Source organism: Bipolaris maydis, assembly GCF_028858645.1.
Source record: "Bipolaris maydis strain C4 unplaced genomic scaffold PSV08scaffold_3, whole genome shotgun sequence".
Classification (NCBI taxonomy): Eukaryota; Fungi; Ascomycota; class Dothideomycetes; order Pleosporales; family Pleosporaceae; genus Bipolaris; species Bipolaris maydis.
This window is the reverse complement of record NW_027093859.1, coordinates 1,417,935-1,438,043: the sequence shown is the minus strand read 5'-3', so window position 1 is coordinate 1,438,043 and position 20,109 is coordinate 1,417,935. Positions and strand designations below refer to the sequence as shown.

Below are 20,109 nucleotides of genomic sequence, written 5' to 3'. Positions count from 1 at the left end.
GATGGATTCAAGTAGGTTGATGATGATGATGATGATGATGATGGTTGAAGCTGTTGGCTGCGTGTGTTGATTGTTCAAGTTGATGTGAGATGTATTGTGAAGATGGAAGCACGAAACACACAGCAATAGCCCATCTTATATGGTTCTGCTGCTCGTCAGCTGGAGATGTGCCTATCTATCTCAAGACCTCTAGACCCTTGGTGGAAGCGTGCCCAAGAACGTTGAAATCAAGGACTCCAATGTCCAGCCGCCCAGATGGAGTTGTGATCGTCGACATGTCACGTCATGCAGGGTCCCGTCAAGCCGACTTGGGTGGTGGCACCCCTGGCACACACGTTGGTGGCTCGTGGCGCATGACGTTTCTTCTGTGGTGGTTTGTGGTGGCCTTGGATCCAGGCCTGCGGCTGATTGGGCTGGAGAGCGGGTGCTGATGGCGGCTGGTGTCTGGGGTCAGTGACGGCGACGTCGACTGTGGCTGGATGCGGTCATAGCGGATTGTGGTTGCTGGACCCTGATTAAAAGTGGGGCGGGGCGGCTACGTCATCAGCATCTTGGAAAAGCTTTCTGGGCGTCATTGTGGGCTTGCGAGGAGGGGCTTTGCTGTTGATCGTGATAGAATGGGAAACTGATTGTTGCAGAGTTTCGCAATTCAAAGCCTGGGCCCGAACAAGAGCCATCGTTATCGTTGGCTATGCGGGAGCGATGCGGGAGTGATGACGTAGCGATGCGCGCCAGTGGGGTTGCTTGAAATCACAGCCCTTTGTCCCACGTTTAGGGCCATACTTGGGCTGGTGTTTGAAACTAGCATCCGTTGGTTTCCAAAAGAATACCTATCTGTACACACATGCACGCTGATCACGTGGCTGCACAGAAACAATGTCAAGCCGCGCGTAGGGCTGAGGCAGTTCCCACCAGTTCGCGCAGTCTGTGAAACACCATCGCTCGATGCTCTTCTATCATCAATGGAAGGGTCCTGGTACAGCGTCCCTGGCGCTTCCGGCTCACTGCTCCACCTTTGCTCATGAACGCGCAGTGACCGCCTTGTGATGTCACGGCAAATTCCCAACGTCAATAAAAGTCTCGCGCTGAGCATGAACCACCACTGGACTGACAATCTCTGCCTCAAGAAACCACTGAGAGAATTCATTTCCTTTTTATCTAATTCTCAGCAATACGCATCGAAAAAAAACACCATGTCTTCAGACAAAGGACAGTTTGAGCAGGGCAAGTACGATCAATCCTCAGTTGCTGACCACCATTAACAATGCATCCCAGGCTTCCAGCCTGATGTTCAGCACCAGCAGGTGCCTGGACTACAGTCTAAGCTTGACCCAACTCCCAAAGTCGATGAGCTTCCCACACCTGAAGGCGGTGCAGAAAAGTACAAAGCTGCTGGCAAGCTAAAGGGCAAGAAGGCAATCATCACCGGTGGAGACTCAGGCATTGGTCGCTCAATCGCTGTTCTGTTTGCTATGGAGGGTGCCGACAGCTTTATTGCCTACCTGCCTGAGGAAGAAAAGGACGCCCAAGAGACCAAAAAGATGGTTGAAGAGAAGGGCCAAAAGTGCTATACTCTCGCCATCGACCTCAAGCTAAAGGAAAACTGCAAAAAGGTCATTGACGAGGCTGTCAAGGCCATGGGTGGCATCGATATCCTTGTTAACAACCACGCCTACCAGATGATGGTCAACGATATCAGCGACCTCTCCGAGTAAGTAGAGAACTTGCTTGCGGACATACACGAGACTAATAATACACAGGGATCAATGGCTGCACACCTTCAACACCAACATTCACCCGTTCTTCTTCCTCTCCAAGTATGCCCTCCCGCACATGAAGCGCGGCGCTACCATTATCAACAACGCCTCCATCAACGCATACATCGGCCGCCCAGACCTCCTCGACTACACTTCCACCAAGGGTGCCATCATCTCTTTCACCCGTGGTCTCTCAAACCAGTATGTTGGAAGGGGCATTCGCGTCAACGCTGTTGCTCCCGGCCCTGTCTGGACCCCGCTCATCCCCGCAACTATGAACGATGAGGCGATCAAGCAGTTCACCGCGCCAATCGGCAGGCCTTCGCAGCCTAGTGAGATTGCTACTTGCTTTGTCTTTTTGGCGAGCAACGACAGCAGCTCCATCAGCGGTCAGACTATCCACGCCAACGGCGGTACTATTGTCAACGGTTAGGCGTGTGCTGGTTCCCACACGACACCGCGACTTTAATTTCAGAACAAGATGCATGTTACGAAGTTATGAGTAATTACCATAGTTCATTGAATGAGATTTAATTCATCAAAGCCATTTTTTCCCCTTGACTACATGCTGTGACATCTTGCCGTACGTGTTATTTCCGTCCCACCGCTCTGGATACTCGAGATGGCAATCTCAGCCCTTAATTGTGTGACATGTCGTTTCAACCACCAACGACGCACGAAAATGTCATCTCAAGCCACGAACGCACACAACTGACAATTTAAATTCCAAAACACGCTAATGCATCATCGATCCATATTGAAGAAAAAGAAAAATCGTTCCATCGCGTTTCTAGATGCAAGGCTTGCTTCTCAAACACGCTCATGCGATATATTATTAGATAGATTCCAAAAAGAAATGCCCACTAAGAATGCCCCGCAGCCCCCTCCTTCGACGGCGTAGGCCCGTCCTTCATCTTCTTCATGATATTACTCAGCTTACCCCTCCCATGTCCACTCCTCCCTTCAATCTGTGACCCGGACACCGGCGGTCCCATGTACGGAGTCTTGGCCTCACCCGGTTGAGGCGTATGAGTTGCTGCTGCTTCTCCACTTGCAGACGCCTGCTGCTGCTGCTGCTGTTGTTGTTGCGCCTGACTTGCATATTGTCTCGCGCGCGAAGCTTCGATTTCCGAGCGCCCTTTGTCAATGACGGCTTGGTTTTTTGCGTGGGCGGCAGGGTTGCGGCGGTCGAAGGCGTCGTTGAAAGTGCCTCGGAGGGTTTCTCCTGCGCCCTGGGTGTATTGTTTAGTTTTATTTCCTTTGAAAGAAAACGGGTAGGAGGAGTGGGGAGAACGTACGTGAATGCCGGCAGCAGCGGCTTTGAGATTGGCCATTGTGCTTTGCTTTGGTAGGTCGTGGCCTGATCGGTAGGGTACCGGCCGATTCGAATCGTTTGAGTCCAGACCAGGGTGGAGGTCGGGTAGTTGTTGGGTTGGGACGAATGGTGGCATTACAGCATGCTGGTGCTCGGGCATGGGCGGCACAGGTGGTATATTGTTTCCAAGAGACTGTCGAGGAGCACCTTGAGGCGGTGCTCGAGCTGGATAGGAGAAATTTGCGCGTGAAGGACTGCTGGGAGAGACTGGGCTAGCAGTTTCGTCCATGGGATCTGGGCGTTGTACCCCCGGTGAGACTGAGTCCAGCTCTACCCTATGCCGTATGTTGTTTTTCGCCGGAATGGGTGGAGACGAGTCTCTAGCGATTTGAGAAACCTGAGGAGAGAGTTCGTTTCCTTGCGGAGGACCATTCTCGGGTATCGGGGGAGTCAAGTCATGATGTATGCCAGATTGAGCTAACAAACCTGGGCCTTGAGGGTGGTGATTATCAGGTTGAGGCGGAGCCGGCTGTGGCGGACTAGGACCAGAGGTGTGTACACTTTGTGGGCCCCCGTTACTGCCATCGTGAGGTTGCATTACCGTGGTAGAACCTCCTGGGCCAGTCGTGGTCGTGGTCGTAGTCGTCGTGGTAGTTGTCACTGTGACTATGTTCCCCGTACCAGCCTGGCGGTATGTCTCTCTAGCTACATCCTCATGGCTCGAACGATTCTGGACCGTTTGCTGAGGTGGCGCAAGATTCTCTTGTGTATGTCCATTGGGCGATGGGGTATGCGGCAGAGGTGCTTGATTGTTCGATGATTGACGGTGAAACTGTTCACCAGGTATTGGACGTGTTTGGTTTACGAGGCTTGGGTCGGCGCTGCTACGTTCGCTACTGTAGTAAGCAGAATCGAAATCTTTGCGAGACTTTTCCTTTTCCGCATCCTTTGGAGGTTGGCCGATGCTTTCTTTTGATGCCTTATCTTTGGATGAGAATGGATTGGACATGCGCCATTTTGACCGCTTTTCCTTCTCGGCGGGTGTCATGTTTGCAGAGCTAGAAATAGGTTGCGATGAGTTGGCTGCTGGTTGGCCACTCAAGCCGCCGGTCATCTGCTCCAGTTCCTGTCTCTCTCGACTCTTGCGTTTTTGAAGTTTGGCAGGTTGCCGAAAACCGTCGTCCATTGCAGGTAAAAGTCGAAGTTTAATCGGCGATCCGATGACGAGGAGCAGATTGAGTTGTCGTATTGTGCGAGATTGTGAATGGCTCAGTGAGGATGATAATTGTATAAGCAAGTTTTGTGACAAGTTCAGAATCTACGTGAATACAATCAAAGCCGCGTCAACTCCCACAGCGGGGAAGCTCCTCTAACGAGAACAACAAGCAAGCAAGTCCTCTACGCGCTGGACCCCATGATATCATGTTGTGGTTCTGTGGCGCTGGACAGCTGTGGCGTCCAATCAGCATGAGCGGTTACATGACGATCAGAGGAAAGACGGCTGACGGACAGGGGTGGGTGGTATTGCTCGATTATGACGGAGGAACGTTTGCTAGCGAGAGTGCAGTTTTTCGGAATACGCCATGTTTCCTTGAGGAATGGCGCGGCCAGTCTACCCGTGACTACCCATTATAAAATCCGAGCACTCTATATGTTTCATAAGTGCTTAAAATTTTAAGATATTAAATTACATGTAGTTAGTTAGTTATATCATAAGGAGAATGAACACGCTAAGGAACTGTGGGGTAAACTCAAAGTTGGTACTAACGGAAACGCGCAAGTCACAGGATCAGCGCCACCCCGCTAAGCTCTAATCGTTCAGGCAGCCACATGTGATGGACACAGCTGAGCTGGATTGATCTTCTACTCACCAAAACTACGTTTCCAGTCTTATTTCATGGGTCCAGTTGTCTTTGGGAGAATAAGCAAATTGAGTTTGTGCGTGGAGTATCATGGCTGAGGCGATTGGCTTTGTCGCAAGTGTCTTGCAATTAGCAGGGACAGGTTTGAAGCTTTCACAGGCTTTGTATCAGTATGCCGACAGTGTGGCGACGGCTGACCGTAGGATCAAGGATGTTGCGAAAGAGATCAAGCTTACCAGCTTCGTCATTGAGGAACTGGGCGGCATTTTCAAGCAAGACGATACCTTGAGCCTGATTTCGAAGAGTGCTGTTGCGACAGCAAACGAGACTCTCGACGAATGTTCTAAAATGTTCGAAGAAATCGAAGTGGCTTTGAATAAGAGCAAAAAGGGAAAGATGGGTCGACTAATGCTGCCATTCCGGGAACCTAAGATGGAGCTGTTGCGAAGCCACATCGACAAACTCAAGAGCACGCTGCAACTTCTAATGCAGGTGCTTATGTATGCATATCAGGTATCTTCAAAAAAGCTTGACCGCGAAGCCGAGGCAAGGCAACGAGAGGAGATTCGGCAGTTACTGGAAAACAAAAAGAACACCACAAAGAGATACGAGGAGTCATTGCAAAGATTCAAAACAAGCGATAGCAATGCTGAACTTGAGGATGACGACATCTCTTTTGATGACAGTGGATCTGTTTCAACTCTGGTCGCTAAATCGATCGGCTCTACGATAACTCCTGATTCTCTTGCAGAATGCGCCCAGCATGTCCGGACACTCTTGGAAAGCATCAATCGACTGCAACAAGCTCTGGCGAGTGCATCTGTAGGCGATGATCATTCAGACGATCATCAAATGGCCATTGGATCTTACTTTGCTGCTCGCTCCCATCTGGACAGCATTCTGCTTGGTAGCTCGAACATGGGGCATAAAAACGTGACGCTAAAAACGGAAAAGCATACCAAAATAGAGGCTCGCATCCCGAGAGCCAAACCCAAAAGTTGCTTATTTGAACAAAAGAAAGAGTCCGTTGTTGTAATTGAGACAGGTGCAGGGAAGATGGTAGCGGAGACTCCGCAGCAGGAAAAAAAACCAGTACGAGTGCAAGGAACAAAGAGGCCGAACGAGGACATAACTTACGTTCAAAGACCAAAGAGTCCACTTCCCGCTGTTTCAGGTTCACTTTTTGGCAGCAGTAAACCGAACGAGGACACGGCCTACGTTCAAAGACCAGAGGGCCCACGTCACGCTGTTTCGGATTCGCTTTTTGGCAGTAGTAAACCGAATACCAAGGGCGACGATCATTTACGCTATGGAACCAGTCCATTTTCATGTTTGCCAGACCATCTGAGGCAGACACAGTCGTTTAGTTTTGGATCAGGGTTGGGTTATTCCTATCATTCTTCCACCTCACAGAAACCTTCAGAGAAGGTGGAGATAAGTGTGCCTGTATCTCGCTCGCCAGCATATGCGCCAGTTCTTTCTTCACCAGCATATTCACCAGCTCTTTCCTCACCAGCACAAGCGCCAATACTTCCTCAATCACCCTCTGTGCCTAAATTTGCGCCTGCACCTATATCTCCATTGGAGCAAGTACATGTGGAAGGTAAGTGTTTTACTCCATTTTCTGGAAAGCCAAAATTGACGCACTATAGTGTACGAACCACTTCTCGTAAAGGGGGATCGTGAACGGGACGAAATAGCGAACTCGCCAGCGGAAACAGCGTCTCAAAGTAATGACGAGGTAGACGATTTACTTAAAGAATGGACAACCTGTTTCGCATAGGAAAAAGAAGGGATATAAAACGCATGCAGTACACTCGACAAAAAATTACAGGCTATTCCGAACTTTTGGCCTACGTACCAAGCAGCCCTTTCCATACAACAACAACCCCTCATCCCTCTCATAAATCAAAAACACCTATCCTCACCACACCTCCCCTTCCCCCACATACAACAACCCAAAAAAACCACACACTCCTCCTACATCTCCCGATCCACATACCCGTACTTGATTCCGACTCCCTCCGATATCGATATCGGAAGCCACCTCCCCATCCCCACTTTCGCGTTAGCCAGCTAGTACGTAGTGTGCCCCCCACCGAGTCGGAAGTCTAGCCAAAATGCCGTCGCCGCCGCCGCCGCCTCCCCCCCCCACGGCAATTGCATCCGCCGCCGAATCACGCGTTTCCGATGCTTTTTCCGAACACACACCTGCACCCGCGTGTATTGCATGGAAACGCAACATTTTCACCAGCGCAAACCAGCATCCACGTTACTTGCGAAGACTTTCTGACATGACAAAAAAAGGCTGTCTCAGCGATTCGTAATCCGTACTTAGTATTGCAGACACTGATTACTTGGAGCTACTGTATCCGAAATCAAAATAAGACCAGGCTATTGTTTTTGTTAGATCATGAGTTATGCTTCACAAATGTGCAACCTCCCCCCCCCCCCCTGTTTTTGTCATCATGTGGTTAAATCTAAAATTGTTACCTACTATATCGCACTTACACAGCGTTGTACAGCCCTACTATCACACGCTTGCTTTTCACTTTTACATGCCTGTCCATCCATTCCCCCTTTCCACATCTAGAGCGACGTTTCGCACACACACAAGACAAGTTGACCCCCACCCTTCCCAAACACACACATACACAACCCCCCGCGTTACTGTGCGTTTTGCGTCATGGGAATTTTTTTTTACCTGTCCCAGCAAGTAATACCTCAGTATATGCGCCGTTACAACAAGGGAAATATGCAGATGGGTAAGGAGGCTAGGATGAATAAGGGAATGAGAGCTTCAGGGTTAGCTTAGCTATGTAAACTTTTGTGCATGCGTGAGGGGTGCATAGTGACGACGGGTATGTGTGTGTGTGTGTGTGAGGTGTACTAATTTTCTTCTTGATTTTTTGTTTTTGTTTTTGTTCAAATAAGTAGTATGACGGAAAGGCGCGTACGTTTTTGGTTTTTTTTTCAGCACGTGTGACGAAGGAGGTGGGAGGGAGGCGGGGTTTGCGTCGACGTAGTGTCGCGTGGAGGAGTAGAACAAACATAAATGGCAAGCAAGATACAAATGCGGTCTTTTTTTGTTTTTTGCTTTTGCTAAATGTTTTTGGGATACAATTTTTATTTCTTTGTGACGTAGTGTGGTGTATCACTGTGCTGGGAGAATACTCACATCATTTGATATTTATGTTTTCTCAAATACATGACAAGCTCTACATCCCCTATTTCACAGTAAAAAAAAACACTAGGCAAGAAACTAATTTTCTGAAATCATAGTCATTTTATTCATAAACAGTATCTATGTACAAAGGCTAAAGCCAGAAACGCCATATCCCATAGAAAGGTATCGTAAGGTATACAAAAGTACAAAAGGTAGTCGAGTCAGTGGCGAATTGTTCACCACCAGTCACCCTGGTCGTGCATGGCAGCAGCGACCTTGCGGAAACCAGCAACGTTGGCACCACCGACAAGGGATGGGAACTCGCCGTCGGCAGGGGTAAAGTACTCCTTTGCGGTGCTGAGGCAGTTCTCGAAGCAGTCCTTCATGATGCCCTTGAGCTTCTCGTCAACCTCCTCGGCGGTCCAGGACAGGCGCTGAGAGTTCTGGGCCATCTCGAGACCAGAGACTGCAACGCCACCAGCGTTGGCAGCCTTTCCGGGGGCGTACCAGATGGCACTGCCCTTGTGCTCGCGACGGTGAGCCTCAAAAACTTCGATAGCCTCCTGTGTGCAGCCCATGTTGGAGCCTTCGGCAATGAACTTGGCGCCAGACTCGATGAGTGCCTTGGCCTCGTCCTCGGAGACCTCGTTCTGGGTCGCTGATGGAAGAGCAACATCGACCTTCTTGACCTCCTTCCATGGGCGGGCACCCTCGACGTATCTGTAGCTGTGGTTCTCAAGGGCAGTGAGTGCCTTGCGCTCCAGCTTGAGTGCGGCAATCTGGTTGATGACGTCTGGGGTGAAACCCTTGTCGTCGTCTGCGATCAAAGCACCCTTGCTGTCACTGAGGGAGATGACAGTACCACCAAGCTCGATGACCTTGAGGGCAGCAAACTGGGCGACGTTTCCGGAGCCGGAGATGGCGACGCGCTTGCCGGCGAATGACTCCTTTCCGCCCGAGGCGTAGTTGATCATGTGCTCAACATAGTAGACGAGACCATAGCCAGTTGCCTCGGGGCGGATCAAAGAGCCTCCCCATGAGCCTCCCTTGCCGGTAAGGACACCCTCCCAGCGGTTGCGCTCCGCTCGGTATGCGCCAAAGAGGTAGCCAATCTCGCGGCCTCCTACGCCGATATCGCCCGCAGGAACGTCGGTGTCGGCACCTGTAGATTTACGTAAGTCAAATGTTCCATTGGAGTACCAACAAGACAGCGAACGTCGCCGACGGATAAACTTGAAGTAGACGGGAAGATAGGCAAGGCTGGCCCACTGGCTCTAAATGGCGTGCAGTCGGAATGCAGGCATGCGAGGCCGTTGCGGGTGCATGCCCCACCAAGGAAATGTCAGAGACGCGCTAGGAATAGGGACCTACCAATGTGCTTGTTGAGCTCCCTCATAAAGGCAACACAGAACTTGCGGATCTCATTGTCCGACTTGCCCTTGGGGTCAAAGTCGCAACCTCCCTTGCCACCACCCATGTTGACTATGGAAGAATGTTAGATATGCACAAAAGTGATATGGGCGCAGGGGGGTAAAATGACGTACGTCCAGTCAGGGCATTCTTGAAGATTTGCTCAAAGCCCAAAAACTTGAGGATAGAAAGGTTGACAGTGGGGTGGAAGCGGAGACCGCCCTTGTAGGGACCAAGTGCAGAGTTGAATTGCACGCGGTAGCCCTTCTGGACCTGGCACTCGCCCTTGTCGTTCTCCCAGACGACGCGGAACTGGATGATGCGCTCGGGAATGGAGACTACCTCGAGGGCCTTCTTGTACTCGGGGTTCTTGGTGAAGAGGGAAGAGGCCTCGAGGGTGGAGACGAGCTCTATGGGAGAGGGGTTAGTTGGGGCTGGCGCAATGGGTAGAGGCCAATGTAGGCCGCGGACATACCCTTCCTGGCCTGCTCAAACTCGGGCTCAGACATGGTGAAAAGGGAGGTGAAGTGTCTTGGTGGGTAGGTGTGTGGGCAAGAAGATTGACCAAGCTGGAGTCTGAGAGATTGCTGTGGAGAGGCAGGAGCAGAAGTTCAGTGGTATATATAATGGTCGTCTCCGTGGGCTGGAGGGTTCGCCGCTGGCGGGAGGGCATTGCGACGACGGTCGCGGAGCAAAAAGGTAGTCGAATTGAGTACGTCACAGGCCGTGCGATTGGGCGGCGGGGAGAGGGTCAATGGTCGGGGACAGGCTACTGTGCGCCATGTTGATGCAAACCGTGGTGTACACTTTTTGCACTGATAAGCAACGGGCCAATGGGCGGGCGAGGCCGTGTGTCGCGGCGCGTTTGCACGTGTAGCAGGCGGGATGCGGGCACTGCAGGCTGGTGGCGGCGCTTGTAATTGCACACAGTCAAAGGTTGTCTACCCATGGGGCGCAAGGGATGCCGACGTCGGCGCCATGGGCGGGTTACGTTGAGGTTTTGCTAGTCGCTTGTCAGGCCAGAGGATAAGGCGGCGCGGCGAGCATGTGGGCTGTGGGCTGTGGGCTGTGGGCGCAACCATGTGCATGCAACCCATGCATCCCGTGCCCGACGTGCACGCACACGCGACACCCTGACTGATGACTTGTTTAGCAGCAGTAACGGTAGTATTGTTGCTGCATTGCACAGCTTGCGTCGACTTGTTGGCTGCCAGGTAGTTTTGCACGGGTAGCAAGAGCACCAAGGGACTGCACAGTCTTCATCCAGGCCACGGTCGTACACATGTTGTCTCATGCAATTCCATAATATGAAATCTACCCATGTCTGCTTGGAGCATGTCTGTATGTAAACACATATATGTACATTGTACGACAACATGCCCATCCTCCACGGCTTGGCTGCTGCTAACCCCCACGCACGCGACCTGAACACCTCCATGCTCAAGGGCAATTGGTCGGGTCCCAGTCTGGAAGAGGGAAAAAAGCACTTGTCAGTAGGAGCTACAAAACCACAGCTTGCAGCCACGTGAGTAACGTACCAGTCACCAAGTACTCGTCCAGAGCATCCATCGCCTCCACGTCGGCCGCCTCAATCTCGAAGCCCCCAACCTGAGCATTCTCAATCATGCGCTCCTTCTTGACGCTCTTGGGCAGCGCAACATAGCCGTGCTGGACACTCCAGCGGACCAGCAGCTGGGCAGGCGTGCAGGAATACTTGTTGGCGAGGGCCACAATGGTCGGATGCTTCATCCGCAGGGCACGAACAAGTGGGGCATATGCCTCGACCACAATGTTGTGCTGCTGGCAAAACGAGGTAATGTCCTTGCGGGTATTGAAGGGATGCACTTCAATCTGGTTGACCGCGGGAGCAACTCGCGGATTCGAGTCGAGCAGCTCTTGCAACTAGAGTCGGCCGCTGGTCAGCAAACAAGACAAGTCTCTCTCTCCGCCCCCCGCAGGCAGCGCTTTGCAAAGCACCGGCAGCAGCTGACTTCGGCGAAGTCGGGTGCCTAGGGGCTGCAATGACTCGTTTCTGCGCAATTCAATAATTGAAAAGCCATTGCACAAGTTGCCTCTTCAGGCCCGGTGTTCGCGCCAAGGCGACGAGAGTTGCGGGACTTCCCGACCGAGGAGTGAAGCAAAGTCCATCATGGCCGCCAGGGTCCAGGGTCAGACTACTCACATGCTTTACGCCATAGTTGGACACGCCTCCAATCCTGACCTCGCCATCGTCGATTGCGTCCTCGACTGCTCGCCAGCTGTCCAGCCGCGCTTGCTTGCCGCCGTACGGCGAGTGCAACAGGAAAAGGTCAATGTAGCCCAGCCCTGCTTCCTTGACCGATCTCTTGATGGCTTTGCGAGCCGTTTCGTATGCAGAGTTGGACGCTAGCTTGGACGTGAAGTGGATGTCTTGGCGCTTGAGCGAGTGCACATTTGCTTCGCTTTGAAGAAAATCGTTAATCGCCCTGCCCGTCTCGCGCTCGTTGTGGTACATCTGCGCCGAGTCGACCCTGTTGCACGCGTCATTCATGATCCGTTTTGGGGAGAGAGCCAGGCTGCTGCTCCGTGATGCCCTACCCCCGATATCCCGCCTTGGTGTTGTAAGCATGCTGTGCACTAGTCACGAGGAATATTGCTACCAGACGGACTGCTTACCTCTAGTGCCCACCGCACGGCCTGGTAAGTTTCCTTGCCGGACGTCAAATACACGCCCAGTTGGATGGTGGGCATAGACAAGCCATTGGAAAGCTGCATGGATCAGAGATGGGTGCCATCTTGTGCAACCGCCTACTGCGCACCTTTGTCCGCGAAGCCAATGAAAAGGACGACTGAGCCATTGCCAGTGCGGTCCCTAGTGTCTCGGAAACAAAATTTATCGTTGTGAAGCTGCAAAGGGCCGGCCAAGAGGGTGAGGGATGGACGTCTGCGGCATCACGGATCTGCTCGGTGGGATGCTGGTTACATCATGGCCCGCTTGTGGCCGGGGGGTGCTGAACCATCGCGATCGCGATCGCAGCCACGGCCAGGGGTTTGAACATGTCACACGCACGTGCCAAGTCGTCTTGGGCTCATTCACCTTTATTGTTCGGGTCGTGTCTGTATACGCTAGCTTTGTATGTGTATACATATGTACATCTACCTATATCCATAACGCCGTCGGCCGCTTTTTCCATGTCTGGCTCCTTAGACCTGACGGCTATGTGTTACACAGCATGACCATGACAGCCTCACATCTGCTAAGAAAAAAAGCCTGGACCCCATTGGATCGGCGAGCATCTTCCTCTTGGGCAACCTTCATGGTGGGTTACCACGGCCCTGGAATGAATGCAAGCCAGCGCACTGGTGGCCGCATTCTATCGTGGCTTTTCCGGTTACATGTGCATCCGTCGCACAACCCATTGCCATGGTTCACGCTCCCGCGATTGACGACCCCAGGATACGACCAAACCCCCGTTTACGATTTGCATGCAAGCATCTATTGCGATCCGATGCGCATACATCTCTCGGCCTAACCGCCTGCCTAGATCTGGCCTCGTCCGCCATCCGCTCCCCGGACCAAGGGCCATGGCATGGTGCAGCATAACCTTTGCGGCTACGAGGAAACAGAACAAGAGGTGCAACCATATGCCAGAGCGCAATACGGGGGCAGCCAACGATATGCCAAAGAATCCATGTCCGTGTGTAACTACGGATGTATGGAGGCGCAGGGTTGTCGACTCGCCCGCCCGCGTACAGTGGTTTAGCATAGACCGGTTTGGCAGGGGCGTCAACCATGCGCGAACCCGCGAACGCATAGCCACCATGCTGGGCTCCACACCAGAAGACATGTTAGAGCCGAGGCGCCTCGACTGGATCACCGCCGGGATTATTCCAAAATTGCTTTCATCTCGATAAGGCTGGGATAGGCGTCTCGAGGCAAAAGCTGGCGGCCGTGACCGAAGCCACCGCTCCATAGAAGCAAGTATACTACTAGATGGCAGCCTCATGGCCACAAACACTCATCCTCTCGCCAATATAAAGCAACTTGTAGCGCTCCACTTCTCAGCTTCTCTTTCAATTCCCACCCCCACCGCCACTATTCCCATCCATCTTGCATCCTCGACCCGACATGCTCGTCCAGTGGCACTGACCTCATCTACCACCAGATCGTTTCGTCATTGATCTTATTTGCTCACCACAATCTCGCCCTTGGACCCTGAGACCCTGCCCTTTCTTTTTTCTTTCCCCTCCCGCGTTGGTATTTTATAAAATAAAAATCGTCTAGACCAATCTGCCAATAGAGCTTGCGAAATTCCACCTCTGTGGCAAGCAGCTCGGTAAGTCGCGACCTTGCATGCTTCTCAAAAACACCCTTAGTCCTCCTTTCTATCTTTCCATCTTTCCCACTCCCCCTCCAACTTACACACAACCCCTTCTCTCTCTTTCTCTATTATCTGCAACGAAACCCGAACAAACCAGCCAACCAAACCCAAAGCAACCCAGAATCAACCGAGCCAACGACTTTTTTTTAGCCGTTCCTGCAGGAGTAGCGCTGGCCATGGCAAGCCTACCCAGCTTTACCACAAACTTCCCCGCAGGATACCCAACGTTCCAAGCACGCGGCGGTGGAACCTTTGCGCACCACGGCGGCGGCGGCAGCTCGTCATCAGGAGCAGCAGAGTCGCCGCATGCGCATGCATCAACAGCAGCAGGAGGAGGAGGAGGACCACCGCAGCCGGCCGCAGAACCGCACTTTGACATTTTCGAATGGCACCCCGCCTACCAGAGCTGCCAGCGCTACTTCCTCGACCACGCCCAGCACGACAATGGCGTCCAGGCTGTATGTGCCCTCATCAACATTTGCCTGCCGTTCCAATGGTCGCAGAACCCGCTCTTGAGCTCCTCGGGCCCGCTGCCGCACGCCTCGGGCCCCGCGGCTTACAACATGGGCTGGCCGCGCCAAGGCCCAGTTTCTTCGTCGCGAGGGGGAGGAGGCGGCCTGCCGGGCGGAATGGGTGGTGTTGGAGGTATCGGTAGCAGTGGAGGTGCAGGTGGAGGCCATCACCACGCACACCAACAGCCGCCGCCGCCAGCATGGGTCTCGCTAGTCCCTTTTATTCGCCGCCTGGTCGTCACGGGCATGGACAGCGCGGGCATCATGCACGGCTTCTTCGGCGAGGACTGGCGCAAGGGCGTCGGCCCCATGCACGAGTGCGAGCGCCGCAACTACCTCTTCACCGCAAAGAGCGTCGGCTGGGCCAAAGTAAAGTGCCAGTACGACATGTCACCCCACGAGTCCGTCCCCTTTCTCAAGCCCCTCCAGGAAGTCCAGCTCGCGGAGATCGAGGGCGCAGAGAAGACTTGGAGTCAGTGGCTCGCCATGGAAGATTGGATGGTTGGTCCCCGCGCCCCAGATGCCGGTGATGGAGATCAGCATCTTGAGGATGCGCCGCCGTCGCGCCGCGAGTCGTGATTACTGATATACATATCAAACACCCTTTTCTTATAACCATCACCTATGTAGTTTCCTTTCTTTTTTAACCGGTGTTTCTCGTGGGGGGGTTTCTCTTCTTTCTTCTTCCATCTGGTATGCTCATTTTCCCTGTCTTTTCCCCACTTGGCCACCGTTATTGTCCCGGCAAAGCATTTCACATATTCATTTTGTTTTTGTTTTTTTACCTCCCTCCTCGCAAACTTTGTCTGGCACACACACACACACACAATAAAAGGGATGGGGAGGGAGGCGGAGTTGGGGTAAGGAGGCCAGCGAATGGGCTTGATATGTTTCTGTTTGCGCATTAGCCCCTCTTATGAAATCATCTGCCTTTGCTGGTTCGTCTCCGCGGCAGAAAGGAGTCATGCTCGTATTTCGGTTTAGACTCGCAACTTTACATGCGTGTATTCCCTTTCTTCCTCTTTTACAGTCTTGTCTTGCTTTGGCTGCTGCTTCTGTTCAGTGCCATATTGATTATTAGTCTCGCGTTTTGCTTGGATATATATGTCCTGGCTTGTTGCTAGTCTGCGTGGCAAAAGCTAGAGTAGTTGTCCGCTGATCAAGTAGCTGAAAATATATCAGAATCTGACAAGTCACTACTCAGATGAAGAATACATTTACTACATGTTCAAGCAGAGTCTGACTAAAACAACATGTATCTCAAGCCCTTCTATCAATACTCCACACGCATGCTACAGTATCAAACCATCATCTACATGTTGTCAAAATCAAGTCCCCAGTCATCATCGCCTCCTCCACCTCCGCCCATGTCCATGCTCATATCCATATCTATGCCCATACCTCCCATATCGCCCAGGTCCAAGTCTGGCAAGTTACCCAGATCCGTGCTCATATCTCCACTTCCTGCATCGCCATTGCCCATACCGATACCCGACAGGTCCAGCCCCTCAGTGCTGGCAAGCTCGTCCATGCTGCGCTGGAGAGCCTTGTTATCCATGTTGGAAATATCCTCAACCATGCTCGCGGCTGCGGCGTCGTCCATGGCCCGGTTTAGGTGCTCAGAAATAGATTGTGATTGCATATCTGCCATGTTGACGCTTGGTATGTTGATTGGAGGTGCTTGGAGCCCGTTCTCCGCCAGCGATGTAAAGTGTGCTTCGACGCGCCGATGTAAACGCACTATTGTCTCCGCGGTCAAGGGATCAGTAGCGACTAGGCTGGCTGCATTGTCGAAATCCTGCTTCAGCATTTCTCGTAGGTTCATGCGCGTTCGCTGCGGCGTGGGCGCTGGTACTGTGCTTCCAACCCAGTCTACTGAGATGGGGCTGTCCTCGACAGTTGGCGCGCAGATAATGGATACTCCAACGTCAAGTGCTGCTGCTCCGTTACCACCGTCAGTTTGCGTCTTCACTTCGTCTACAATAGCCCGTAATGTCCGGGCCGCGCCCAGCATCTTCAGCGAAGCGTATAGCTGACGATGTGTGTAGCTTGGCGGGTTTGGTTGCATTGAAGCCGTTGAAGCCCATTGTGAGAGCTGTTGCACAGTGTGTCGCAGAGAGGTATTCAATGTACTGTTGGGTGCATTTGTCCATTGATCCAGCTCCTTCATTGTGGCAAACACGGTGCGCTCATAGTGTGCGTGCACTTTGATGGCTTCCAAAAAGGAGTCGAGGTTGTTACGATTCGGTTCTCGTCGCTGTAGCGTACGAAAGCACTTCTCCAGGCGGCTTGACACCATTGCTATGATGGTAGAGTGCATAGCTTGTGCATCTCCGGATGACGGTGCAGAGAGTAAAATCGCGTTGAAAATGCGTGTGATTGCGTCCAGGTCGTTGTGGGTCTGTAGCAGGGCATAGGAAGTCATCCAGGTCAACCCTCCGATTAGCGATGGCATGAGGAACGTTTCACCCAGGTCTAAATGCGTGTTAGTATTTCTACATACAAAATGGCGAAATTGGAATATGCTTACATTCTAGACCACCTTTGACGGTTTCAAAAGACAAAACACCTAGGGAGCAAGCCACAACTGTCTGATGGAAAAGGGTTGGTACGATCAAGTAAAAGTCTTGTGGCCGACACGACGCAAAGACTTCGTTACTCAAGCCTTCCTTGTCCGAGTCATAGAGCCCTTTGAGCCAGCTTCCAAGATTTCTGCCCTGCTCTTCGGTCAACTCATCTGGCGGTATGCTGTGATGTCCGTGCTGCAATAGCTTCGCGATGAATGTATCATGAGCAATGCCGATGTCATGGTACACCAGATCATAACGGTATACAAAGGCCATGACGAGAACGAGTATAGAGCCAAACTCATCATATACGGGCTGATATTCGCCTGTTCTATTTAGAGACCGCACACATTGTTTCCGACTGGGATCTTACCTTGGTCGCTATCATAATGCCAATCTTCAAGAAACTGGCATAATGGTCGTAGTATGCTCGCAGGCGAGGTGAACTGTAGCATCACATCCATCGCCTGAGGTTTCTTGAAGATTAAACAGCAAAGCTGCTTAAGATACATGGTTGTTTGTGTATCGCAAAGATGTGAGATGAACTATGACTGAATTAGCACACAATGTTGTGCAAAAGAATCGGGAGCGGATCATACGTCTGCCACAGCTGCAACAATGGCACCAGCGTTTCCATCAAGATTCTCAAGTTCATCGATATATACGCTAACTTTGTCGAAATTGGATTTGCACTGGTTGAGCAACTCCTTTCTCTCGTATCTTTTTGCTGGTGGTCCTTGCATAGGTGCTTCCCCTAAGAGGCGCTCTACAGTACCCGCTGGGAGGAGACCATGGAGCACACAGGCATTGAGATAATCCTGCCTGACATCTGAAAGAGAGTTGTTGCTCCCCATGATATCGTCGAAGCCTTGCGAGAAAGATGGGAAAGCGCTTGGATCCACGTGGCTGAGCGCCTGGGTAATACACATCTCAACTGTCATTGGAAAGATCGAGCCGGAAATCTGCGTCAAAAGAGTAGGAATCTTGTTGATCAAGAAAGACTTTAGATAGAACAAGGTTTGAGTGGGCTCATTGCGGTACATGGCGTTGGCGAGAATGTCAAAAGCAGCCGTGATTAGATCTGTTGCCATGTTCTGAGGTTCAAGCTTGTAACGCGTGTGCAAGTGGCTAATGATAACAAAGTCATCAGTTAGTGGTCGTGCAACAAGCTTGTGACTATTAGTGGTGAGTGGGCAATGTCAGTAACGTAATGACTTACTAATGAATTCAGAAATACATAGAGACCAGCTCGCGTATTCGCTTGTGGCAGCTCCATTACTGCATCAAGCTGAAGCGCAGCAACTTCAAGGCCGGCACTCTCGTTTCCCTCCCCATTGACATTTGGGAGTTTTTCGTACAAGTCGTGTTGTTTTTGCGACATTTCTAATCTGTTTGCTAGCGATAGAGACGTCTGAGATCCCGCCGAGTTGTTGGATAGAAATGGGATAAATGATGTGAGGGATTTCGTGAGTTCCTTGCGTACCTCTAATCAATTGTGAGCAACACTCTTTAATCTCGTTGTGGGATGAAATCGCATAGTCACTGCTCCAAAATAGGGGCGTTTATTAACAGCAGCAACCACTGGCAGCAATAATGAATGTTAGGCATTCGTATTTGGTCGACTATTGCGAATTTTGCCAGAACAGTGTCCAACTGATTTAACACCTTTCGTGAAGGTGTTGGAGTCTGGGAGTAAGGAGAGCTTACCTTTAGCTTTTGGGTGATTTAGAATTCGGAGGATTTTTGAATTCTCGATTACTCCAACCACGAGCATAGCGAGGCCCTCTCGCACGTTGATGGACTGCTGTTGTGGCTGTTGTATGCCAGCCATGGCCTGAATCATGGTATCGCTGGTATGCGAGGTGACCATTGCCTGCATCCATCGAGCTACAACAGCTAGGGTGTGCACACCCTCGACATTGTTGACAGGGCGTTCCTCTGCAGCAAAGACCTTGTGCAAACGATGAAAAATGAGTTCTTCCAATTCTGGTGGGTTGCTCCATTGCGCATCTTTTGAGGGCTTCTCCTCTGTCTTGATTGGTTGTCGGACTTTGGAGTACAGAAGCGCAACAATCAGAACATCGGAAGTGTCAAGCTTCTTCAGCGACAAGAGTTGCTCTAGGTAAATTACAATGCGTGGGTCGATGTTGCTATTATCTGCGACGCGTGGGCGAAGAAGCAGAGCGGCGAGTTTCCGGCCTGGCAGTGGAGACTTGGCGTGTAGCTGCGCGACTGCGGCAGCGAAAACATCAGATTGGACGCGGCGCTCCAAACAGCGGTCCAAAAGGACTGACCATTCCTTGACCATAGAATCCATACCTAGGGGATATAAAAAAAGTTGACTCCGAACGTGGGATTGGTAGGAGAAGGAAGGGGAGAAGAGAAGTGTGCTGCTGCACTGAGAATGAAGATGGTCGGGCGTGATGAATGGCCGAGAGTTCTTGGCAGGCACGAGCACCAGTGGTGCAAATACTTTGTGGTCGTCCAACCCAACCTTGGTTCAGCGTGGCGCACGCAAATAATTTTTGCTGCGTAGTATTCGAGTGGTATCTTCGCTCCTTGTGAATACGGACATTTTGGATATCTCAGTTCAGGGCGGAAAGCAGTATAAGAAGATGTGAGCGTGCAGGCAGGAGAAACAGCTGAAAATTGAAGGCGCAGTCAAATTCACACATATCAAACGCTCGAGGCAGGTGTGCGCAGTCTTTTCGAATCAGTTTTCCTGAAGCCAGTCAGCTTATCTTAAGTTGTTACTCCTGTATTAACCCACCTGACTTTCGTTGGCTTGTCACGATATCAGGGTCTTTGAGTTGCCTAACCACCATTACTTCGATGGCCTCGACATAAGCTCCTGAATCGGGATGTCGGGACATTCCAGCTCATTGTGAATGGGAATACTGATGATGTATGGGCTTGATATATAGGGACTGATGATTGGGTTAGTTCATGAGTGAATGGTGGGATGAAGCGGACCGAGGTAGTACTTACGTAGTTCGGGAAGCACTTGCCCCACACCTGCATACATACGTACATACATACTTATTGTGGGCTTGCTTCGACCTTGGCCTCACCATCTTAACCTGGTATTGTCAAGTTTTCCTCGAGGCAATCAATTCATCTACTGTATTCCAAAATAGGACTAAGTTCGCCAATCAACAG

At 51.5% G+C, this 20,109-nt stretch overlaps 7 protein-coding genes across 7 annotated transcripts; 3 read left to right on the top strand and 4 right to left on the bottom strand.

Annotated features, from left to right (window-relative positions):
- Nucleotides 1-1,101: 1,101 nt before the first annotated feature.
- On the top strand, nt 1,102-2,299 carry PSV08DRAFT_275466 (uncharacterized protein). The gene is made up of 3 exons (XM_014219043.2): nt 1,102-1,224; nt 1,276-1,711; nt 1,761-2,299. Exons 1-3 carry the CDS (start codon nt 1,194-1,196, stop codon nt 2,188-2,190), a joined length of 897 nt encoding a protein of 298 aa, XP_014074518.1. The 5' UTR covers nt 1,102-1,193; the 3' UTR covers nt 2,191-2,299.
- A 321-nt stretch (nt 2,300-2,620) lies between these two features.
- Nucleotides 2,621-4,258, bottom strand: PSV08DRAFT_407967 (uncharacterized protein; the record flags this gene model as incomplete). Its single annotated transcript, XM_014219044.1, has 2 exons — nt 2,621-2,989; nt 3,056-4,258. 2 exons carry the CDS (start codon nt 4,256-4,258, stop codon nt 2,621-2,623), a joined length of 1,572 nt encoding a protein of 523 aa, XP_014074519.1.
- Nucleotides 4,259-4,924: 666 nt separating this feature from the next.
- PSV08DRAFT_197079 (uncharacterized protein) lies at nt 4,925-6,886 on the top strand. Its single transcript, XM_014219045.2, has 2 exons — nt 4,925-6,537; nt 6,587-6,886. The coding sequence occupies exons 1-2, from the start codon at nt 5,025-5,027 to the stop codon at nt 6,715-6,717; spliced, it is 1,644 nt and encodes a 547-aa protein (XP_014074520.1). The 5' UTR covers nt 4,925-5,024; the 3' UTR covers nt 6,718-6,886.
- Nucleotides 6,887-8,197: 1,311 nt separating this feature from the next.
- PSV08DRAFT_407965 (Aldo/keto reductase) lies at nt 8,198-12,347 on the bottom strand (the record flags this gene model as incomplete). The annotated part of the gene is made up of 6 exons (XM_066093791.1): nt 8,198-9,262; nt 9,472-9,582; nt 9,645-9,920; nt 11,049-11,412; nt 11,693-12,126; nt 12,302-12,347. The coding sequence occupies 6 exons, from the start codon at nt 12,345-12,347 to the stop codon at nt 8,337-8,339; spliced, it is 2,157 nt and encodes a 718-aa protein (XP_065949590.1). The 3' UTR covers nt 8,198-8,336.
- Nucleotides 12,348-12,881: 534 nt separating this feature from the next.
- On the bottom strand, nt 12,882-13,337 carry PSV08DRAFT_244799 (uncharacterized protein; the record flags this gene model as incomplete). The annotated part of the gene is made up of 1 exon (XM_066092320.1): nt 12,882-13,337. The coding sequence occupies one exon, from the start codon at nt 13,335-13,337 to the stop codon at nt 12,882-12,884; it is 456 nt and encodes a 151-aa protein (XP_065949589.1).
- A 710-nt stretch (nt 13,338-14,047) lies between these two features.
- PSV08DRAFT_217805 (uncharacterized protein) lies at nt 14,048-15,157 on the top strand (the record flags this gene model as incomplete). Its single annotated transcript, XM_066092140.1, has 3 exons — nt 14,048-14,114; nt 14,169-14,504; nt 14,583-15,157. 3 exons carry the CDS (start codon nt 14,048-14,050, stop codon nt 14,960-14,962), a joined length of 783 nt encoding a protein of 260 aa, XP_065949588.1. The 3' UTR covers nt 14,963-15,157.
- Nucleotides 15,158-15,585: 428 nt separating this feature from the next.
- On the bottom strand, nt 15,586-19,823 carry PSV08DRAFT_399772 (mediator complex, subunit Med5; the record flags this gene model as incomplete). The annotated part of the gene is made up of 8 exons (XM_014219049.2): nt 15,586-16,858; nt 16,914-17,276; nt 17,324-17,495; nt 17,550-18,119; nt 18,170-18,435; nt 18,658-19,269; nt 19,524-19,592; nt 19,721-19,823. 8 exons carry the CDS (start codon nt 19,821-19,823, stop codon nt 15,696-15,698), a joined length of 3,318 nt encoding a protein of 1,105 aa, XP_014074524.2. The 3' UTR covers nt 15,586-15,695.
- Nucleotides 19,824-20,109: the final 286 nt, after the last annotated feature.

Bases quoted from the DNA above. Each gene is read 5' to 3' on its own strand.
- PSV08DRAFT_197079 (XM_014219045.2), top strand. From the start codon at position 5,025: ATGGCTGAGGCGATTGGCTTTGTCGCAAGTGTCTTGCAATTAGCAGGG. The intron at 6,538-6,586 runs GTAAGTGTTTTA...GACGCACTATAG, and splicing joins GGAGCAAGTACATGTGGAAG to TGTACGAACCACTTCTCGTA.
- PSV08DRAFT_275466 (XM_014219043.2), top strand. From the start codon at position 1,194: ATGTCTTCAGACAAAGGACAGTTTGAGCAGG. The intron at 1,225-1,275 runs GCAAGTACGATC...AATGCATCCCAG, and splicing joins CAAAGGACAGTTTGAGCAGG to GCTTCCAGCCTGATGTTCAG. The intron at 1,712-1,760 runs GTAAGTAGAGAA...AATAATACACAG, and splicing joins GATATCAGCGACCTCTCCGA to GGATCAATGGCTGCACACCT.